This window comes from Crocuta crocuta, unplaced genomic scaffold, assembly GCF_008692635.1.
Source record: "Crocuta crocuta isolate KB4526 unplaced genomic scaffold, BGI_CrCroc_1.0 scaffold175, whole genome shotgun sequence".
Lineage (NCBI taxonomy): Eukaryota > Metazoa > Chordata > Mammalia > Carnivora > Hyaenidae > Crocuta > Crocuta crocuta.
The window spans coordinates 2,218,291-2,237,615 of NW_027530988.1; the positions used below are offsets into that span (position 1 = coordinate 2,218,291).

At 48.2% G+C, this 19,325-nt stretch overlaps 2 protein-coding genes across 2 annotated transcripts; one reads left to right on the forward strand and one right to left on the reverse strand.

The window, feature by feature from the left end:
• Window positions 1–2,631: 2,631 nt before the first annotated feature.
• On the reverse strand, window positions 2,632–9,296 carry PSMB5 (proteasome 20S subunit beta 5). The gene is made up of 3 exons (XM_077770391.1): window positions 9,080–9,296; window positions 8,062–8,368; window positions 2,632–3,135 (listed from the first exon to the last, which is right to left on the reverse strand). Exons 1-3 carry the CDS (start codon window positions 9,275–9,277, stop codon window positions 2,849–2,851), a joined length of 792 nt encoding a protein of 263 aa, XP_077626517.1. The 5' UTR covers window positions 9,278–9,296; the 3' UTR covers window positions 2,632–2,848.
• Window positions 9,297–15,786: 6,490 nt separating this feature from the next.
• Window positions 15,787–16,644, forward strand: PSMB11 (proteasome subunit beta 11). The gene has a single exon (XM_077770245.1). It carries the CDS (start codon window positions 15,787–15,789, stop codon window positions 16,642–16,644), a length of 858 nt encoding a protein of 285 aa, XP_077626371.1.
• Window positions 16,645–19,325: the final 2,681 nt, after the last annotated feature.

Here is a 19,325-nt window from a genome sequence, read left to right on the forward strand (position 1 = left end):
TTTTCCATCATCCTTTGTCAAGAGGACTGCACTGGGAAATGAATCTGATGGGAGTCCCTGAACTGGTCCACTCCACTCGACAGAATCTCTCCAATGCTGTGCGGCATCCATCATCCCCACACAAGCGGAGACATACAACATCCCTGCAAAGCCAGCTCCCCACCTGCACTCGGCAGCAAGAAGCCACAACTGCACAGGGTGGGCTTGACTGGGCCTGGGCACTTGGAAATTTCCTCTCCCTCTGCTCTACTTTCTCTCCAGAAAACCTACCAAAAATCGATCTCTTCCATTAATCGAGTCTTTCTTTTATCTGAGATCCAGGAAGGGAGAGAAAGGGGCATCTGCAGAACAGAACGTAGAACTGATGGCCGGGCATTTTCTTGCCTGAACATAAGGATTCAGTCAGTGCACAGGGCGCCTGGGTGACTCAGCTGGTTAAGTGCCCGACTTTGGCTCAGTTCATGATCCCATGGTTCGTGAGTTTGAGCCCTGCTTCGGGCTCGCTGCTGTCAGTGCAGAGTCTGCTTCAGATCCTCCATCCTCCTCTCCCTCTGCCCCTTCCCTGCTCCTTTTGCTCTCTTAAAGATAAACATATATTAGGAAAAAAAAATCGAGTGTAGGATAGGTGCTTACGTTAAACAGCTAGACCACTACCAAAGCCAAGGGTGAGACAGAAATAGCACAAGGGTAGCATTGCTTCAAGATTGTCTCTTCTCTCCAGACTTAATTTTCTTTCTTGGGGTAGGGAGGCCTATGCTTGTTTGTGTAAAAGAATCCCATTCTTCAACTCTTTCCACCCTCAAGATTATTCTCCAGGGTAGCAATTTTCAAACTGTTCCTTGGGGTTCCAAGAAGTGCCTGGGAGTATGTGTATCTAAGGGTGTGGAGGTAGGGAGGTGGTGTGCACAGTGGTTCATTTGAGGAAGAAGCTCAGTGGTTAAGGCTCTGGACCCCTCAACTCTATTTCAACCTGAGTTGATTTCTTTCAGGTGTTAGATTTCTCCTAAGAGGATGTTTTTGTTTTTAGGTTTTATTTATTTTTCAAAGTAAGCTCTATACCCAATGTGGGGCTCAAACTCATGACCCCAAGATCAAGAGTTGCATCCTCTACCCACTAAGCCAGCCAGGCACCCCTAAGTTTCCAATTTTGAATTAAAAAAAAAATTTTTTTTTAAATTTATTTCTGAGAGAGAGAGAGAGAGACAGTGTGAGCAGGGGAGGGTCCGAGAGAGAGGGAGACACAGAATCCGAAACAGGCTCCAGGCTCTGAGCTAGCAGTCAGCACAGAGCCCGACGTGGGGCTCGCACCCACGAACCATGAGATCATGACCTGAGCCAAAGAAGGACACTTAACTGACTGAGCCACCAAGGCGCCCCCGAAGTTTCCAATTTTGAACAAGGTTCTTTGAAGCCAGCGTCCTGAGAGGACGATGACTGTACCCGTGTCTCTTACACAGCTAACCATGGGCTGATGGCTCCCGCTCACTCCTAATGGCTTCTAATGCCGAGTAGGCCCAGGTCCCCGGTAGCAGCTCTCTGACTCCAGGGGCTCCCGAGGCACTTTTCAGCAAAATGAATCTCCTTAGGCAACAGTCATTTGTTTTCCAAACTCCCTTCTCCAATCTCACTAATTCCCAATTTCCCTGCATTTGACAAATGCAATTAACAAGCCTCGATCAGTTCCTAGCCGACAGCCCTCATCAATCAATACACGACTGCACGAGGCTGAGGGGGAAGGGAAGGCACAAGAAGGGAAGGTATCCACAGTCAGAAGGGCTGAAGACGCCTTACCCTCCCCTAGTTCTCAAATTCCTCTGCCTCCAAATAGGATCCTGGGTTGTCACCCTCACCAATGACTTTTCCCCTTCTTGCTAACTATAAAAACAAAGTAGTGTTGTTTTCTACCCTCCTCTCCCATCTTTGAAAGGTTTTTCCCATCAACCTCCTCTATCTCCCCTATGCTTATGTGTTCTCTTTAACAGAAGGCCTTACCATCTGCTGCCATCATAGCCTGGCCCCTCAGTGCTGGGTGTGATAAATCGGCCATCTTTCTGCTCTCAGCAGGGCCTCTTCCCCACCCACATGTCCCAATGACAATTCTGTGCTGCTTCCTGTCCAGGAGGCTCTAAGCCCACCATCAACCGCTCTGTCCCCCCGCCCCCNTGGAGAGCCAGAAGGACAAGGATCACCAAGCTTGGGGTCACTACCGCTTTCACCCTCATCTGTGTATTTTTCCAGGGTCCACACCTCCCCTTCCCAGTTGGTTTAAGATTCAAGATTCACCCTATTCACCTTTCTGCTCTGTGAGTAGCCCTGGCCTCCCCTCCCCTCACGACAAAGTGAAAGCTTTTTCCTCCGCAGCTCTGCCTCATACAGCCCTGTGCATCTTTCCACCTCATCAACTTTTCATCTCTTTGCAAACAGAATCAGAGCGTCTCTCCCTCCTCCCTGCCTCTCTCTCCTTCTCTTTTGTTATTAGCTTCATGAGTGGGGATGCTAATGTATTCACTAGACAATGTCTTCACACCACTGTTTCCTGTAATTACAGTCAGTGCCCTCCCACTGTCCTGGCTTATTTGGCTGTAAAGTGCTTGGAGGAGGGACAGCGTGGACAAAAGACACAACACAGACTGCGGTCAAGTAGTGTAATGTTAACATCCGAGAAAGTAAAACAATGACCCCCTGCAGCAGTAGGTCATTAACAACTGGTAACATATAGAGGTCAACTGCACCCGAGCTTAAAAAAATTATCAATATAATTGAGGACCACTCCACTATAGGATGGGGAGCTGTATCCACATTACCAATAGTCACCCCAAGTAATGCAAGCAGCCATATCCGCCCTCTTTCAGGGGGTAGATCCACTATATTTGTCATGTAGATCAGCTACATTGTCACTGGAGACTCGGATCCAGCCATCCTCTCGGACATGATAGAGGTTGACTGCACCTCCTGAGTAGGCATCTCTATAGGTGGCTTGGTAGATGGCTCGACGGGCCAGGTCATAGGCCTCTTCCACCTCTAGGTCATAGGAGTAACCCCGATCCATGACCCCATAAGCATACACAGAGCCAGATCCTACAGAGAAGGTGGCCCCTGAGATCCGGTTTCCTTCACTGTCCACATAGTAGAGGCCTGGAAAGAGAGGTGAAATTAGCAGGGAAAAAAAAAATGACCACCCCTTCTGACATCTAATTCATTTTCCAGGAAGAATTCTTTAGCCCTCCTGAAACCCAGGGGGAGACCAACAGATATACAAGAAAATACACTTTGAGGTGCCTAGGTGGCTCAGTCGGTTAAGCAACTGACTCTTGATTTTGGCTCAAGTCACCATCTCAAGGTTCATGGGTTCAAGTCCCGCATCGGGCTCAGCATGGGCAGCACGGAGACTACTTGGGATTCTCGCTCTCAAAATAAACAAAGACTCTAGGATCCTACAATATACCATCTCACCTCACCTCACATTACAGTAACTGCTTTCTTGTCCTTGTTGTATAACCAAAAAGCAAGTATAATCCAAATGACAGGTTTCAAGCACAGAACTTCAAGCCCTGTGGGAGAGGTTTAAAACAATCCTAGCCTCAAACTTCAGACTATCTGGGGGACAAGACATATGTCATACAGTAGGAGAAAGCCTGGAGTTTCAAATCATATTGCAAAGACCTGTACTATCCAATATGGGGGCCCCTAGACACGTGATCTATTTGGATCTACGAAATAAAATATATTATTAAAATTAATTTCCCTTTATTTTTAATTTTTAAGATGTAGCTACTAGAAAATTTAAAATTACATGCATCACTCACATTTTATTTCTACTGGGCACTGCTGCCTGTTTTCGTACACAAAGTTTTACTGCAACACAGCCAAACCCGTTTGCGTCCCTACTGTCTAGGACAGCTTTTGTGCAAAAACAGGAGAGTTAAGCAGTTGAGACAAAGACCATATGGTCTGCAATCCTAAGTTATTTACTATTTGGCCCTTTATGAAGACGTTAGCTGATTGTTAGTATAGATGAAAATTTAGACAAAGATTTTAATAACATTTGTATCAATTCCAACTGCCTGCTCACCCTTCCCAATAGAATGCCGTTGTCATCAAGTTCAGATTCAAACTTTCTATCTTCAAATACTTTCAGTGGCTCTCCATCACCAACCAAACTCATCTCTCTTGTGCGGCACCAGCCCACATTGCCAATGGCGTTGTTAATCTTTTCCCTACTTCAGTGGTTCCCATCTCTCACTATGTATCAGAATCATCTAAGGAAGCTTTTTAAAAAGATGCCCAGGACTCACCCCAGGTATTCTTTATCAATTGGTCTGGGGTGGGGAGTAAGTATGAAGCTTGTGTTTTAAGTTCTTCAGGGGATTCTAAAGCTAGCCAGCAGAGAACCACTACTCTTAGCAGTCTTCAGGTTCAACGGATTCCAATATCTACCCCAAACTAGCCCCTTCTCAGTCCCACAGCCACTAGCTTGCCTAGCTGGCTCACTATCTGCTTCCAGCTTACCTCTCTGGCTTTATGGGTCCGTGCTCCTCTTAGTTCCAATTAACCTTAGTTAGTTAGTTAACCTTAGTTCCAATTAAACTGGGCTTTCAGTTACTCCCCGAAAACTGCATGCTTCTTTCCTCCCTTGCTTTGTTCACTAGCCTTCCTTTCTCTGATTTGTATATCTTGGACAACCGCCACTTATCCATGAAGTCTTCACCAGTTCCTCCCATCAGAAGCAATCCTTTCCTCCTTCTCAAAGTTCCCTCAACATCATACTGATTCTTTTAAAAACGACATTCATCTCATTTAGCCTTGTACTAAGTAATCTGTGATCCCTTCTCAATCTGCTTTATTTTTTTTAATTTATTTTTTTTAATGTTTTATTTATTTCTAGGAGAGAGAGAGAGACAGCGTGAGCAGGGGAGGGTCAGAGAGAGAGGGAGTCACAGACTGAAACAGGCTCCAGGCTCTGAGCTGGCAGTCAGCACAGAGCCCGACGGGGGGTTCGAACCCACGAACCGCGAGATCATGACCTAAGTGAAAGTCGGACGCTTAACTGACTAAGCCACCCAGGCGCCCTGTCAATCTGCTTTTTTAAAAAAAATCTTTTTTAAGTTTGAAAGTGACAGAGGTAGTGCGAGTGGGGGAGGGGGAGAGAGAGAGAGAGAGAGAGAGAGAGAGAGAGAGAGAGAGAGAGAATCCCAAGCAGGCTCTGCATTGTCAGCATGGAGCCCGAGGCGGGACTCTGACTCACAAAACCCTGAGATCAGGACCTGAGCCGAAACCAAGAGTCAGATGCTTAACCGACTGAGCCACTCAGGGGCCCCTCTCAGTCTCAGTCTGCTTCTTAGAGTAAGGGGCTGACTCATCCTGAATGGAACAGGCTGTCAGGAAGGCTTTTTTTTTTTTAAAGGTAGGCTCCATGCCCTGTGTGGAGCCCAATGCAGGGCTTAAACTCATGACCCTGAAATCAAGACCTGAGCTGAGATCAAGAGCTGGATGCATGGGCCCTTGGGTGGCTCAGTCGGTTAAGCATTTGACTCTTGATTTTGGCTCAGGTTATGATCTCATGGGTTCACCAGTTTGAGCCCCACACGGCTCCATGCTGACAGTGCAGAGTCTGCTTGGGATTCTCTCTCCCTCTCTCTCTCTGCCCCTCTCCCAGAATAAATAAACTTAAACCAAACCAAACCAAACCAAACCTCAAAACCTGGATGCATAACTGTGTGAGCCACCCAGGCATCCCAGAAAGGCTTCTTGAGAAGGCACATTTTGGTTATGTTCTAGCTTCTTGGGTTTTTCTTATGAGCCAGCAGCCCTACAAATGTACACTGCTTCCACCACCCAGAACAAACCCAATAGCTAAGAGTTCAAAGCAACATTTCCAAAATGCTTCCCCGACCACACAAGATGCATAGAACTGTTCTTTCACACCTTTCAAAAAAAAAGCATCTCAATTTTCAAAGTAACAAGCTGAGCTCCTCTCTCACATCCACTTTTTAATCTTCTCACTCGCACTCCACTGAGTAGTGAATTGATAGTTTCCAAAGCAAGTGAAAAAGTGCTAGGTATCCTACAGTTGTTCGAGAGAGGAAAACTAGGCACTCAGCAAGCAGGTGAACAAACGAAGCAAAAACAAGAGGAAAGAATAAACTATCTTCAAGTATTGAAGGGGAAAATAACATAGAAAGTGACTAGCTGTATTCCAGCTTGACTAAAGAGACATTCAAATCTGGTTAAAAAGCTGGGGTACCTGGCTGGCTCATTTAGAGAAGCATGCAACTCTTGATCTTGGGGTCATGAGTTTGAACCCCATGTTGGGTATAGAGATTACTCAAATATATAAAACTTAAAAAAAAAAAAAGTTGAAAAGAAACAGACATGAGATACAAAGTCGCACTTCCTAGCAAGGTCTCTATATACTAGAAAGAGACAAAGGCTAAGGAATTTATTTTCAGAGATGACAGAACAGGACCTAGAATCCTAGGGTATTATATCAAGCAAGGAGAGGATGAGCCCCAAAAGCCCTTCTAGACCAAAGACTCTCTAAAGGGAAAAAAGGAAGAGATATAACTAACTTTACAGTAGCTACTTTTTTTTTTTTTTTTTTTTTTTTTTTATTTTTTTTTTATTTTTNCCGACTAAGCCACCCAGGCGCCCCTACAGTAGCTACTTATTGTATAGTAGAATTTCACTGTCTAACACAATGGTCACTAGAACATACGGTTATCCAACACTTGAAAGGGGGCTAATACACATGCCAAAATGTTACTGTTTTAGGTATTCTGTATTAAATAAGTTGTTAAAACTAATTTCCCCCTTTTTTTGCTTTTTAAATATATCCATTAGACAATCTCTAAAACTTTAAAAATTTTTTTAAATGTTTTATTTATTTCTAGGAGAGAGAGAGAGTGTGAGCAGGGGAGGGTCAGAGAGAGAGGGAGTCACAGACTGAAACAGGCTCCAGGCTCTGAGCTGGCAGTCAGCACAGAGCCCGATGCGGGGCTCGAACCCACGAACCGCGAGATCATGACCTAAGCGAAAGTCGGACGCTTAACCGACTAAGCCACCCAGGCGCCCCAATCTTTAAAACTTTTAATTATTGTTTTTAAAATTTTATTTTTGAGACAGAGAGAGAGAGAGCATAAGCAGGGGAGGGGCAGAGAGAGAGGGAGACACAGAATCTAAAGAAGGATCCAGCACAGAGACAAATGTGGGGCTCAAACTCACAAACCAAAGATCATGACCTGAACTGAAGTTGGGCTTAACTGACTGAGCCACCCATGTGCCCCAATTATTATTTTTTTAAGTAAGCTCTATAACCAACATAGGGCTTGAACTTACGACCCTGAGAACAGGAGTTGCATCCTCCACTGACTGAGACAGCCAGATATCCCTCCATTAGACAATTTTAAATAACATATGGAGCTCACATGATTATTAGAAAGCACTGACTAGAGTTCTTAATGTCTAGTTTCCAATTTCACTCTCAAATACACTCTTTGTCGGTCTTATTATTATTATTTTAAAGTTTATTTATTTATTTTGAGAGAGTGAGAAAGAGTATACAAGCAGGGGAGCGGCAGAGAGAGAAGGAGAGAGAATTCCAAGCAGGATCCACACTACCAGGGTAGAGCCTGACGCGGGGCCTGATCTCTTGAACTGTGAGATCATGGCCTGAGCCAAAACCAAGAGTCAGATGCTCAACCCACTGAGGCACACAGGCGCCCCTGTAGATCTTATTATTTTACGGGAGAAGACAAGGAAAAACATTATGTGCCAGACGCTACCTGCTTTACGTGTATTACTTCATTTAACCAATGCAACAGATGATGAAACTAACTGGGAAAATGAGCAACTGTTTAAGGTCACATGGGTAGTCAATGACACAGCTAGTCTAAGCTCCATGCCCTCTCCTACACTGTAGTGCCCTCCCTGAACACAGAGAAGGGCCAAGAACCTAATAAATACATCCTCAGCCCTGACACAAAGCCCTTTCATTCACCAGTTCATCCCACCCCTCCTCTCTGTAGTGTCAGCCCAAGAACCATGTGTTGCCACTTAACTCACCGGGGCCTCTCTTATCCCAGCCACAAATCATGGTGCCCATGGACAGACCCATGCCTTTGTACTGATACACCATGTTGGCAAGCAGCTTGGAGGCAGCTGCTACAGAGATGCGTTCCTTGTTTCGAAGCTCATAGATTCGACACTGACGAGCCAATAGGCGCTCCCAGAAGCTGCAGTCCGCTGCGCCCCCAGCCATGGTGCCCAGCAGGTAGGGATTGATCTCTATCACCTTCTTTACTGTCTGGGAGGCTATATAGGCCCCCGCAGTGGCCCGAGAGTCCGCTGCAACAATGACTCCATGTTGAAACTGTTAAGATCAGAGGAAAACAAAGCAGGCCACATCAGACCACAGAAACATCTTGACATTTCTTTTTGCATCAATGGAGACGCAGAACATCTCTTTCTCTGTCGGTTTACACTTCACAATATGCTTTCCACATATTACTAATAACTAAACTTCACATCAATCCCTGGACATAGGTATAACCAGTATTAACTTCCAATTTCATTTTATAGATCAGGAAAGAAGTTCAATGAGCTCGAATGACTTGTCCAAGATCGTAGAGCTAGTTATTGCAAAGCTGGCTCAGGAATCCCAATCGTCTGGCTCTCACTACAGTGCTCCCTCCCACCAACCTTCCCCCTCAAAAGACACAGCTTTTCGGTTACCCTCGCCTAGCGGAGCCCCAGTTTCCAACACCTTTGGTTAATGGTTACAGTATCCGCCCCCCCGCCAGTGTTCATTGCTGCCGCGGCCTCCCCTTTCCCGGCCACCTGGGGTTGCCTAGCAATCAACCCAAGCAGCCTCGGTTTCTTCTTCCACTTAACCTCGGCCCCACGGTCCTACGGCGCGAGAATCCAGGGCCACGAGACAGCGAAACCATCGGGATCGGAACGACAGGCCCGAGACTCCCGCTGGGCTTCGTGGTCGCTCCCCCCGCGGGCTCCAGTCTAGCTGAGAGGCTAGGAAGGGCGCGGGCGCGCGGGACTCAGCCCGGCGCGGCGGTTGCGTCCGCACCTTGAAGGCCAGGGTGGTGGTTCCATGAAGCATTTCGATTCTCGGCTCCTCTGAGACACCCCGGTGGGGCGCGGCCAGGCTCAGCCCATCGTTGGGACTCCCTGGACCCAGGTCCAGCAGATCCGCACGACCCCCGAGTCCGAAAAACCCGAGCCCGTTCACCGGCAGCGGCCTCTCCAACACGCTGGCCAGCGCCATGTTTAGTAAGGGCACAAGGACCTCCCGGCGAGAACGCCTACCAGAGAGCAGGGCAACGCTTCGCCGTCACAGCTTCACTTCCTATTAAAGCTATTCCAGGGAGGAACCATTTTAACTCCTGGCAACCACGCCTCCAAAAACAAGAGCCAGACGCAAGGGGACTGTATTCACGGAAGGGTAAAAAAATAAATAAATAAATAAATAAATAAATAAATGGGTTAACCTATTCTAACTTTCAAAGGGATGTTGTTGTCATCTTGAGTTTAGTCATGCAAGCAGTACTGGATTAAATTAACCTACAATTTATAGGATGAGATCGGAAACGTCCATGTTGCGTGAGGGAAGTGAGGCCGGCCATCTTTGAGATGGGCGTGACTAGTTGAAAATCCGTTCAGAACCCTTAACTCTAAGTCGTCCCCTCCCTGCCGGGTGTCCAAGCAGTACTTTACATCTTTGCGGCTTTAGCATCCTATTAACGCGACTGACGTTGCCATTTTGTTTAAGGGCATCCTCTAATACTGGGTAAAATAATGATCTACTCTGAGGCCATTTTTCTTGTGCAGTTAGTTTAAACCACAGTAGTTTTTGGTAAAAACTGCAACAAAATAAAAGTGCTGTACCTCTTGTTGTTCGGTAACATTAATCACCACACTATCCACATTCTGTAACCAATTTTTAAGATTTAATATTCTCCTTACTCCCACCCTGTGGTGGAAATGCTAATAAGTAATGTATTGCCAAAGGTGAAGAAAAAAGAAGGAAAAGTACGGGCCTCAGTTAATCCACAAACTAGATTCTCAATTCAGCTGCGAATAACTGAGTCAATAGTCATTTACCATCTCAGAGCCTGGAGGAGGGTTGACGCTCTATAAAGATGTACCAAGAGATTCTCTAACTTAAGCTTGCTAAGACAAGCTCTTTATTAATACAGGAATGTGGTATTTATCATTGTCTTTCCCTCTCTCCACCCACCTCCATTTTTCAACCCTTTTGGGACCCATAACAAACAAGGAAGTGGGCAAAGGTATGAAATGTTGCCTCCTGCTTTATGGTTCTATGAAGTCAGTATCTGGCCTTTCTTGTTGGATTCCAGCAGCAACATCCATCAATATCTAAATTCTACTTTCCTCTGATGCCCAACTCAGCCCCTCCTCTTCCCCAGTAGACTCTGCATATGTTGTATTTTTAATGCTGAAATTTGGCAACCCTTTCCAAGCCCAACCATCAGAATGTAATAAAGCAGAAGATCTTTATCTGCGTCTCACACTTGGATGGTGTGGAAAATGCGGAGTGCCTCTGTTTATAGATCAGGTATTATTTTGCAGTCCCCCCTGCAATGCAACTAGTCCTCCGTCTGCCTTTTCCCTGTGGTTCCTTCACACTGCCACTGATAGCATTTGTACGACTCTGAAGACACTTTTGCGTTTTACTGAGCTGTTAAGTGTACATTTATCTCCTAATTGATTGTGAGTTTCTAAAGACAGGTATTTCTGCACTATTCATCTCTGCACCCACTGTATGCTTAGGAAATGCTTGCCAAATGAATACGTGAGAGAATGACAACAATGTTCTTCCAGTCACAGAGGCTTGAAGCCCTGGCTCCTCTTTGACAACTCACCTTCTTTTCTTCCACATTCAGTAAGTTGTCAAGTCCTGTTGATTTTTCCTCTACAATGCTTCTCACGTTCTTTTTCATTGCAACTGATACCACCTTTGGCTTCTTATTTCCTCATTCCTGATTACTGAATATTCTCTTACCTGATTTTCGGGGCCCAAAGTGTAGTCTCTAATTCATTTTGCACAGCACTAGATTGATTTTCCAAAACACTCTCTTAATCTTTTTTCTTCTAATTTAAAAAGTGTATTTATTTTGAGAGAGAGAGCACACAGGGTAGGGGCAGAGAGAGAGAGAGAGAGAGAAAGAGAGAGAGAGAGAGAGAGAGAGACCTCCAAGCAGGCTCCACCTTGACACAGTGCAGAGCCTCATGCGGGGCTCGAAATCACAAACCACAAGATCATGAGTTGAGCCCAAATCAAGAGTCAGATGCTTAACCAACTGAGCAACCCAGGTGTCTCAAACACTCCCTTCATCTTATCACTTGTCAGCTTAAATATGTTCTGTAAAATTCAGCAGCTTAGCATGGCATTCAAGGCCTTCTGTAATCTGTTTCCAACTTAACTTACATTGGTTCAATAGATAGATAGATAGATGGATAGATAGACAGACATAGATACATGTATATCACCTGTCTCTATAGCTATCTGTATCTGTATATATAGAGAGATATGTCACACAGAGAAAGACAAACACTGTATGATCTCACTTATATGTGGACTCTAACAAAGCCAAACTTGTAGAAACAGAGAATGGATTGGTGGTTATGGGGGGTTGTGTGGTAGGGGAAATGGGGAGATGTTGGTCAAAGGGTACACACTTCCAGTTATGAGAAAATTAAGTTCTGGAAATCAAATATACAACATTGTGACTATAATTAATGATGCCATATTGTATTGTATACTTAAACGTTGCTAAGAGAATAGATTTTTTTAAATGTTTATTTTTTGAGAAAGAGAGAGGGAGACAGATTGTGAGCAGGGTAGGTGCAAAGAGACAGGGGACACAGAATCCGAAACAGGCTCCAGGCTCTGAACTGTCAGCACAGAGCCCAATGTGGGGCTTGAACTCACAAACCATGAGCTCATGACCTGAGCCGAAGTCAGATGCTTAACCGACTGAGCCACCCAGGCAACCTTAAGATAGTAGATTTTATTTTATTTTATTTATTTTTTTAAAAATATTTTTATTTTTATTTTTTTGAGAGAGAGATAGAGACAGCATGAGCAGGGGAGGATCAGAGAGAGAGGGAGGCACAGAATCCAAAACAGGCTCCAGGCTCTGAGCTAGCTGTCAGCACAGAGCCTGATGCGGGGCTCAAACCCACGAACCGCGAGATCATGACCTGAGCCGAAGTCGGACGCTCAACCGACTGAGCCACCCAGGCACCCCAAGAGAGTAGATTTTAAATGTTCTCACCACCACCACTACCACCACAAAAATGGTTAATTATGTGAAGTGAAGGATGTATTAACTAACCTTATTGTGGTAAATATTTTGCAATATATACACGTGTCAGATCATCACGTTGTACACCTTACACTTACACAATGTCATATGTCAGTTTTATCTCAATAAAGTGGGCTTGAAGGAGAAAAAAAATGATAAGTATTGTAGTTCAGAGGTGAGAGAGGAGATTCATACAGATTGGGAGACCAGGAAGGCTTTGCCGAGGTGTGGATTCATTTCCCTAAATACCACTCGGTCCCATTACTCCTCAAACCAACAGCCTCTCCTCTCTCAGACCAGACCTGGGAAGGATTTTCAGAATAATGGTACTTAAGTCAGGCTTTGAAGGATAGGGTTCATATAGATAGAGGGGAGGGGCTCCTGGCTGGGTCATTTGATAGAGTGTTTGAATCTTTATCTTGAGGCTGTAAGTTTGAACCCCACACTGGGTATAGAGATTACTTAAAAGTAAATAGTAAAGGGGTTTCTGGGTGGCTTACTTGCCTAGGCATCTGACTCTTGATTTTGACTCAGGTCATGATCTCATGATCCATGAGATTGAGCCCACATTGGGCTCTGTGCTGACAGCACAGAGCCTGCTTTGGATTCTCTCTCTCCCTCTCTCTCTGCCCCTCCCCCACTTGCATTCTCTCCCTCCCCCTCTGTCTCTGAAAATAAATAAACATTAAAAATATTTTTTAAAATGGATAAAAAAGGTAGATGAAGGAGAAGTGTGAGATGTGTTAGGAATAGCATGAAAAGAGGTTGTGGGTGGATGGATCAGGATTTCACCATAGTGGGTCCTAAATGCCAGTCTGGGGAGGAGAAGGTGGTTTGGATTTGATCTTGTAGCACTTCAAGGTTTCTTAGTAGAGTAGACACAAGATTTGAGTGATACCTTAGGAAAACATGTCAGTGTGGAGGATAAGATTAGAGCGGAGACTGGAGGATGGCCAATTAGAAGGCATTCAACTGTCTAGATCTTTTTTTTTTTGTTTTAAATGTTTTACTTATTTCTGAGAGAGGCAGCGTGAGCAGGGGAGGGTCAGAGAGAGAGGGGGGGTACAGAATCCGAAACAGGCTCCAGGCTCTGAGCTAGCTGTCAGCACAGAGCCGGACGTGGGGCTCGAACCCACAAACCATGAGATCATGACCTGAGCCGAAGTTGGACGCTTAACCGACTGAGCCACCCAGGCACCTCTCAACTGTCTAGATCTTGAGAATGGCTTGACCTAGGGAGGTGACAATCCTTTCATATATGAAACATCTAAGGCTTAGTCTTTTTTTTTTTTTTATGTTTTATTTATTTCTGAGAGAGGGAGAGAGACAGCATGAGCAGGGGAGGGGCAGAGAGAGACGGAGATACAGAATCTGAAACAGGCTCCAGGCTCTGAGCTGGCTGTCAGCACAGAGCCTGATGCGGGGCTCAAACCCACAAACCATGAGATCATGACCTGAGCAGAAGTCAGACGCTTAACCAACTGAGCCACCCAGGCACCCCCAAGGCTTAGTCTTTTAAAACAGAAGACTTTCCAGGGCACCTGGGTGGCTTAGTTGGTTAAGCATCTGACTCTTGATTTTGGCTCAGGTCATGATCTCATGGTTTGTAGGTTCGAGCCCCATGTCTGGCTCTGTGTTGACAGCTCGTAGCCTGGAGCCTGCTTCAGATTCTGCATCTCCCTCTCTTTCTGCCCCTCTCCTGCTTGTGCTTTCTCTCTCTCTCAAAAATAAACATTTAAAAAAATTAAACAAAACAGGAGACATCCTTATCTGTCCAGTAAGAGAGGGGGAAAGAAGGGAGAAAGACTGGTTGGACTTTAGTGGGACCTCCTGGTTTCTCCAGTCTTCCCAACACATGTTTGCACTTGCCATTAGTAGTGACTCCATGGCCCTGCCATCATGGCATGTGGAGGGTCCGGGATCTTTCTCTTGTGTGCAGGTCTGTTTCTTTGACTAAACCCATTTCCACAGCACCACTTTGAGCTGCAGTGTTTGGTAAAATATATTCCAGATGGTGCTGGATGTAGTTGCAGCTTGCCACTCTGTCCCAATCTACTTTGTCTTTCTGAAAGGCCAGCTGTCAGGATCTACTAACTCCACCCTTTGACCATCCCTGGTGGTCTAAGACTTAGACTCAGCATTGTGGGGACAAGGTCTGTTGTTTCTCTTGCCTTGGAATTACAAACTAACTCTCTTGCTATTGTGAACTATTGGACAGAAGGGGGACGGGGAGAGGGAAGGCCATTAGATGCTCTCAGCTACATCCTCAGAACTTTTACATAATCAGAGAAGCTATACTGCCAGAGAACTGTCAGGAAGGCTGTCTTTATGCAGATGGAAGTTCATATTCACCTCCAAAGCAGAGGAGAAAGAGAGCTCTACAGTCTAGGTTCCTTCACCCTGGCCCCTCCATACCTTGCCTTTGTGGAAGGTATTTGATCTCCCCTCCTCCTCACATAAGACTTTCTTGGGGACCCTGGGTGGCTCAATGGGTTAAGCGGCCGCTTCTTGATCTCAGCTCAGGTCATGATCTCATGGTTCCTGAACTTGAGCTGGGTTCTGTGGTGATGGCTCAGAGCCTGCTAAGGATTCTGTCTCTCCTTCCCTCTGCCCCTCCCCCGCTTGTTCTCTCTCTCTCTCATAATAAATAAATAAACTTAAAAAAATAACCACCTTTTCTCTTGGTCTAGGTCCATTTCTTTTCCCCCACCTGACTAGAAAGTGAAAGTGTGAGCTGAGCATTATAGTTCCCTGGGTCCAAACCCCTGAAGGGAGAACCCAACAGCAAAGACTCCTGCCTTGGTGGACCCACGGCACTCTATTATTATTATTTTTTTAAAGTAAGCTCTACGTCCAATATGGGGCTCAAACTGACAACCCTGAGATCAAGAGTCACATGCTCTACCAGCTGAGCCAGACAGGTGCCCCTCACAGCACGCTATTCTGATTCCATCAGAAAGAACTTGTCTTTACCTACTCCTAGGCTCTTTACCCTCCATCTGGGCAGGGACAGAGCTTTATCTGTCTTTGCATGCCCAATGGGCCCCACAGGAAAAACATGAAGGACCCTGATGTGCTCCTTCCATCCATGCCTCCCTTTCTTTGAGGTTACCCCAGACCTCACTCCGCTCCAGGTGCTTGGAAGATGATGGACAGCAGACTCCTTGGGTGACGCTCTGGTGTGTCACGAGTAGCGTCTTCCCAACAGTGGAGACTTCACCAGCCTCGTCCTGTCTCCCCTTAGCAATCCTCTGAGGAGGAGGAGGCTGCTTCTCAGCCAGTCCCAAAGCCTGATTTGGGGGTAGGGAGAAGTGAAGCCATAGATCACATGCCTCCCTCACCAGTTCTGGCTGCAGCCCAGCTTCTCTTTAGCGTCTCCTTCCCCACTTGACTCCAGCCCACAAATCCCTGCCTTGTTCCTTCCAACCAGCACTCAGCCCCAGGGATGGCTCTGCAGGATGTGTGCAAGTGGCAGGCCCCCAACACCCAGGGACCATCGCCTCACCTGCCTCGGGCTGGCGCCTGGGCTGTGCCCCGAGGCTGCGATCCTCAAACCTTCCTGCAGATCCACGGCCCCAGGCTGGCCCACGGCACCACCACCTTGGCCTTCCGCTTCCGGCACGGAGTCATCGCCGCTGCGGACACACGTTCTTCCTGCGGCAACTATGTGGCATGCCCAGCCTCACGCAAGATCATCCCTGTGCACCAGCACCTCCTGGGCACCACCTCCGGCACCTCGGCCGACTGTGCCATATGGTACCGCGTGCTACAGCGGGAGCTGCGGCTTCGGGCACTGAGGGAGGGCCAGCTGCCCAGTGTGGCCGGTGCCGCCAAGCTCTTGTCAACCATGATGTCCTGCTACCGGGGCCTGGATCTGTGTGTGGCCACTGCCCTGTGTGGCTGGGACCGCTCTGGCCCTGTCCTCTTCTATGTCTACAGTGACGGCACCCGCCTGCAAGGGAACATCTTCTCGGTGGGCTCTGGATCTCCCTATGCCTACGGCGTGCTAGACCGCGGCTACCGCTACGACATGACCCCCCAGGAAGCCTATGCCCTGGCTCGTTGTGCCGTGGCCCATGCCACCCACCGCGATGCCTACTCCGGGGGTTCTGTAGACCTTTTCCACGTGCGGGAGACTGGCTGGGAGTATGTGTCGCGGGACGATGCCTGTGTGCTGTACTCGGACCTGCAGAAGCTTCCGGAGCCAGACAAGGAAGAGGAGGAGGAGGCCAGCAGGGCCCATCCTGAGCCTGCCAGCCCGCACAGAGACTCCAGGCTGCCCGCAGAGACTGAGAGGCTGTGAGAAGTGGCAGGACTTGGAGGGGGCCTAGGCCGAGGGAGTGGGGGGGTGGGATGGGCCACCAGAGGAGCAGCCTCACAGCATCTGGCTCCAGCCTCTATGGCTTGCCAGCTCTATTTGTTCCAAGTCTCCATCCCTTTCTGCCTCCCAGTGCTATTGATGGCTCCGTCCAACCTGCTCCTGTGGACGCTGGATACACCGGTCCGGCCTCCTCCCCACCACCGCGTTCTCTCAGCAAATATTCCTGTCGTGTGCCTGCTGCACGCCAGATACAGGGCTGGGTGCTAGACCCTCTTTGCTGCTTTTCCCCACCAGATCCCTGCTCTCTTTTGTTCCCTTTCCTGTCCTTATTTCAGTTTCAGAGTCTTTATCACTGTCACCTTGTGAGGGGGGTGGCTGGGAGCGGAATAAGGAGGGGAGAGTCACCCAGAGCGCCATGGCTAGAGGCCAGGCCGGCAGTGTGGACCCTGTGATGGTGAGGGGGGCTTCTCCCAGCTGTTCACCCCTTTGCCCCCTCCCCCGCCCCAAGGGACTCTAATGACTACAGTTGCTGCTCCTTGTTGAATGCCCCTCTCATGACAACGCTGAGATAATTATTCTCACCTGACAGAAGAGGAAAACAGGTTCAAAGGGTTCTGTGACTTGCTGGGGTCACACAGTAAGTGGCAGAGATGAGGCTTGGATCCGGGCCTTCTGTTCCAGAGCTGAGCTCCTTCGGCACAGTGCGTCCTCCATGGTCCTCTTTCTTGCCTTCCCTCTCTGTCCAGGGCCCTGCAGGCNAGAGGAGCCTCAGGGGCTGGAGGGCAGCCACCCCCATGACCCACCAGGGCCTGGAGCCTTGGTCACTGTTTGCTCTGGTCTTTCAGCCTGTGTCTGCTGTTGCCAGACTTCTCTCCTCTTTCCCCTTTCTCCTTTCTTCCCCTTTCTCCTTTGCCTTCTTTCCAGCCTCTTCTTCCTGTCTCTCCCTCTGGTGAATGAAGAAAAAAGCCAGGTGGCTGTGCCAGTGGGAACATTGGGTCAGCTCATCTTCTCCTGCCCTTCCTGCCCCTCCCCAAGCTCCCCTGTAAGCCCTGACTTGGTGGGGCAGGCTCCCAGGCCCAGGAAGGCTGCTGTCCCTGCCCTGCCCCTCCTCCCCAGGCAAAGCTGAAGTTGGGTGGGTAGGAAGCCCAGTCAACCAAGAGATGGGACTGACTGGAGGGAAGGTTGCTGAACCTTCTTTCATCCCACTCCCGCAGAGCGTCCAGTCTCAAGATCAACAGCCCCATTTCCTCCCTCCTGGACGCCCCTCCTCTCAGCCTCCAGCCCAGCCCTGAGCCCTAAGCCCCAACCCTGCACGTGCTGGTAAGAATTCCTCCTGGGCTGGAGCTGCCCAGACGGAGGAGACCTTCAGGCTCTGGCCTTCAGGGCACGATTGGGGAGGAAGGAAGAAAGGCCAGAGAGTCTCAGGAAGGAAAGCAGTGGAGGCAGAGGGAGGAAAAGGTGGTGGGAACCTCTGATTCAAGCATTTGATTGACTCAGGCATCAGAGGATGCATCTCCAAGTGCAGAGATTTTTGTGGCCTGCGCCCTGGTGTGAGTGAGTGACCCAGTAGAGGTGTGTGCCCCTGCGTGTGGTAGGTGATGCACGTGCGGTTCCTGTGCACGGAGCCAGGAAACGGACTGGAAGAGAAAAGAAACACTGACACCTGGATAGGGAGGGGGAGCCCTCCTCGGAGAGAAAGCCCAACCTTGTCACTTATTTTGGAAAAATGGTCCAAAGCAGAGAGGAAGTGGGGGCAGAGCTCATCCCACTAGTTCACTATCGCTGCGTCTTCACAGCCCTATCCTAAAGCCCCAGGAATGAGAAAAAGTGTGTATGTCTGTGTGGGTGGCTAGCAGCTCACGGGGTGGGGGTGGGGGGCTGAGCCCAGCTAAGGCTAAAAACTGCCTGTGTCTCACTCCCCTGGGACCCTGGGATGCTCTGCACTCCTTCCCTCCCCATAAACAGGGGAAGGACTGAACCCGGCTAGAGAGGGCAGAATAGGAGGGGAACCCCTTCTTCTCACCTTGCCCCTCTCTCCCTTCTTTCCTTCCACAGTCCTGCCCTTCTTCACTCCCTTTAATAAGATTCTGTCCTTATAGATGATGAGGTATTTGAGACCAGAGATGACCTCAGAGGTCTTGCTGACAAGCCTGCTTCCCTGTGCCCTGTTTTTCCCTCTAAGTTTAATGCAATCGGGGCAGACCTGGGGAAGCTGGGAGGGAGGGACAGGAGAGCAGGCAAAGGCCCGTGTCCCACTTCAGTGCACCCTTCACCACCGAGGCACAGCACACAAGTCAGTCCTTTCCCCCCCACTTATTCCTGAAGGCCTGATGCAGATGTCCAGGTGGGGCCAAAGGGACAGAGAGCTTGCGCATCCTGCCCTGAACTGGAAAAGCCTGTCCCTTTGACACCATGCTTGGGGTGCTGCCTCTTAAGCGTCTACTTCAGGGACAGCCAGCCTGTCCTCGCACAGGCCTTGGCCAGTCAGGGGTCCAGTTCCGCCCTTCAGCAGAGTAGATGACAAGTCCAGCCCTGGGGGAAGGGGTTCTGTTCTCCTGCCACCTAGTTGCCCTAAGCAAGCAGCATGAAAGGTGTGAGGAGCACCTGCGTGGCTCGGTTGGTTAAGCGTCTGACTCTTGATTTCAGCTAAAGTCATGATCTCA

Bases quoted from the DNA above. Each gene is read 5' to 3' on its own strand.
- PSMB5 (XM_077770391.1), bottom strand. From the start codon at position 9,277: ATGGCGCTGGCCAGCGTGTTGGAGAGGCCGCTGCCGGTGAACGGGCTC. The intron at 8,369-9,079 runs GTGCGGACGCAA...TGATCTTAACAG, and splicing joins CCACCACCCTGGCCTTCAAG to TTTCAACATGGAGTCATTGT. The intron at 3,136-8,061 runs GTGAGTTAAGTG...CTCTCTTTCCAG, and splicing joins CTGGGATAAGAGAGGCCCCG to GCCTCTACTATGTGGACAGT.
- PSMB11 (XM_077770245.1), top strand. From the start codon at position 15,787: ATGGCTCTGCAGGATGTGTGCAAGTGGCAGGCCCCCAACACCCAGGGA.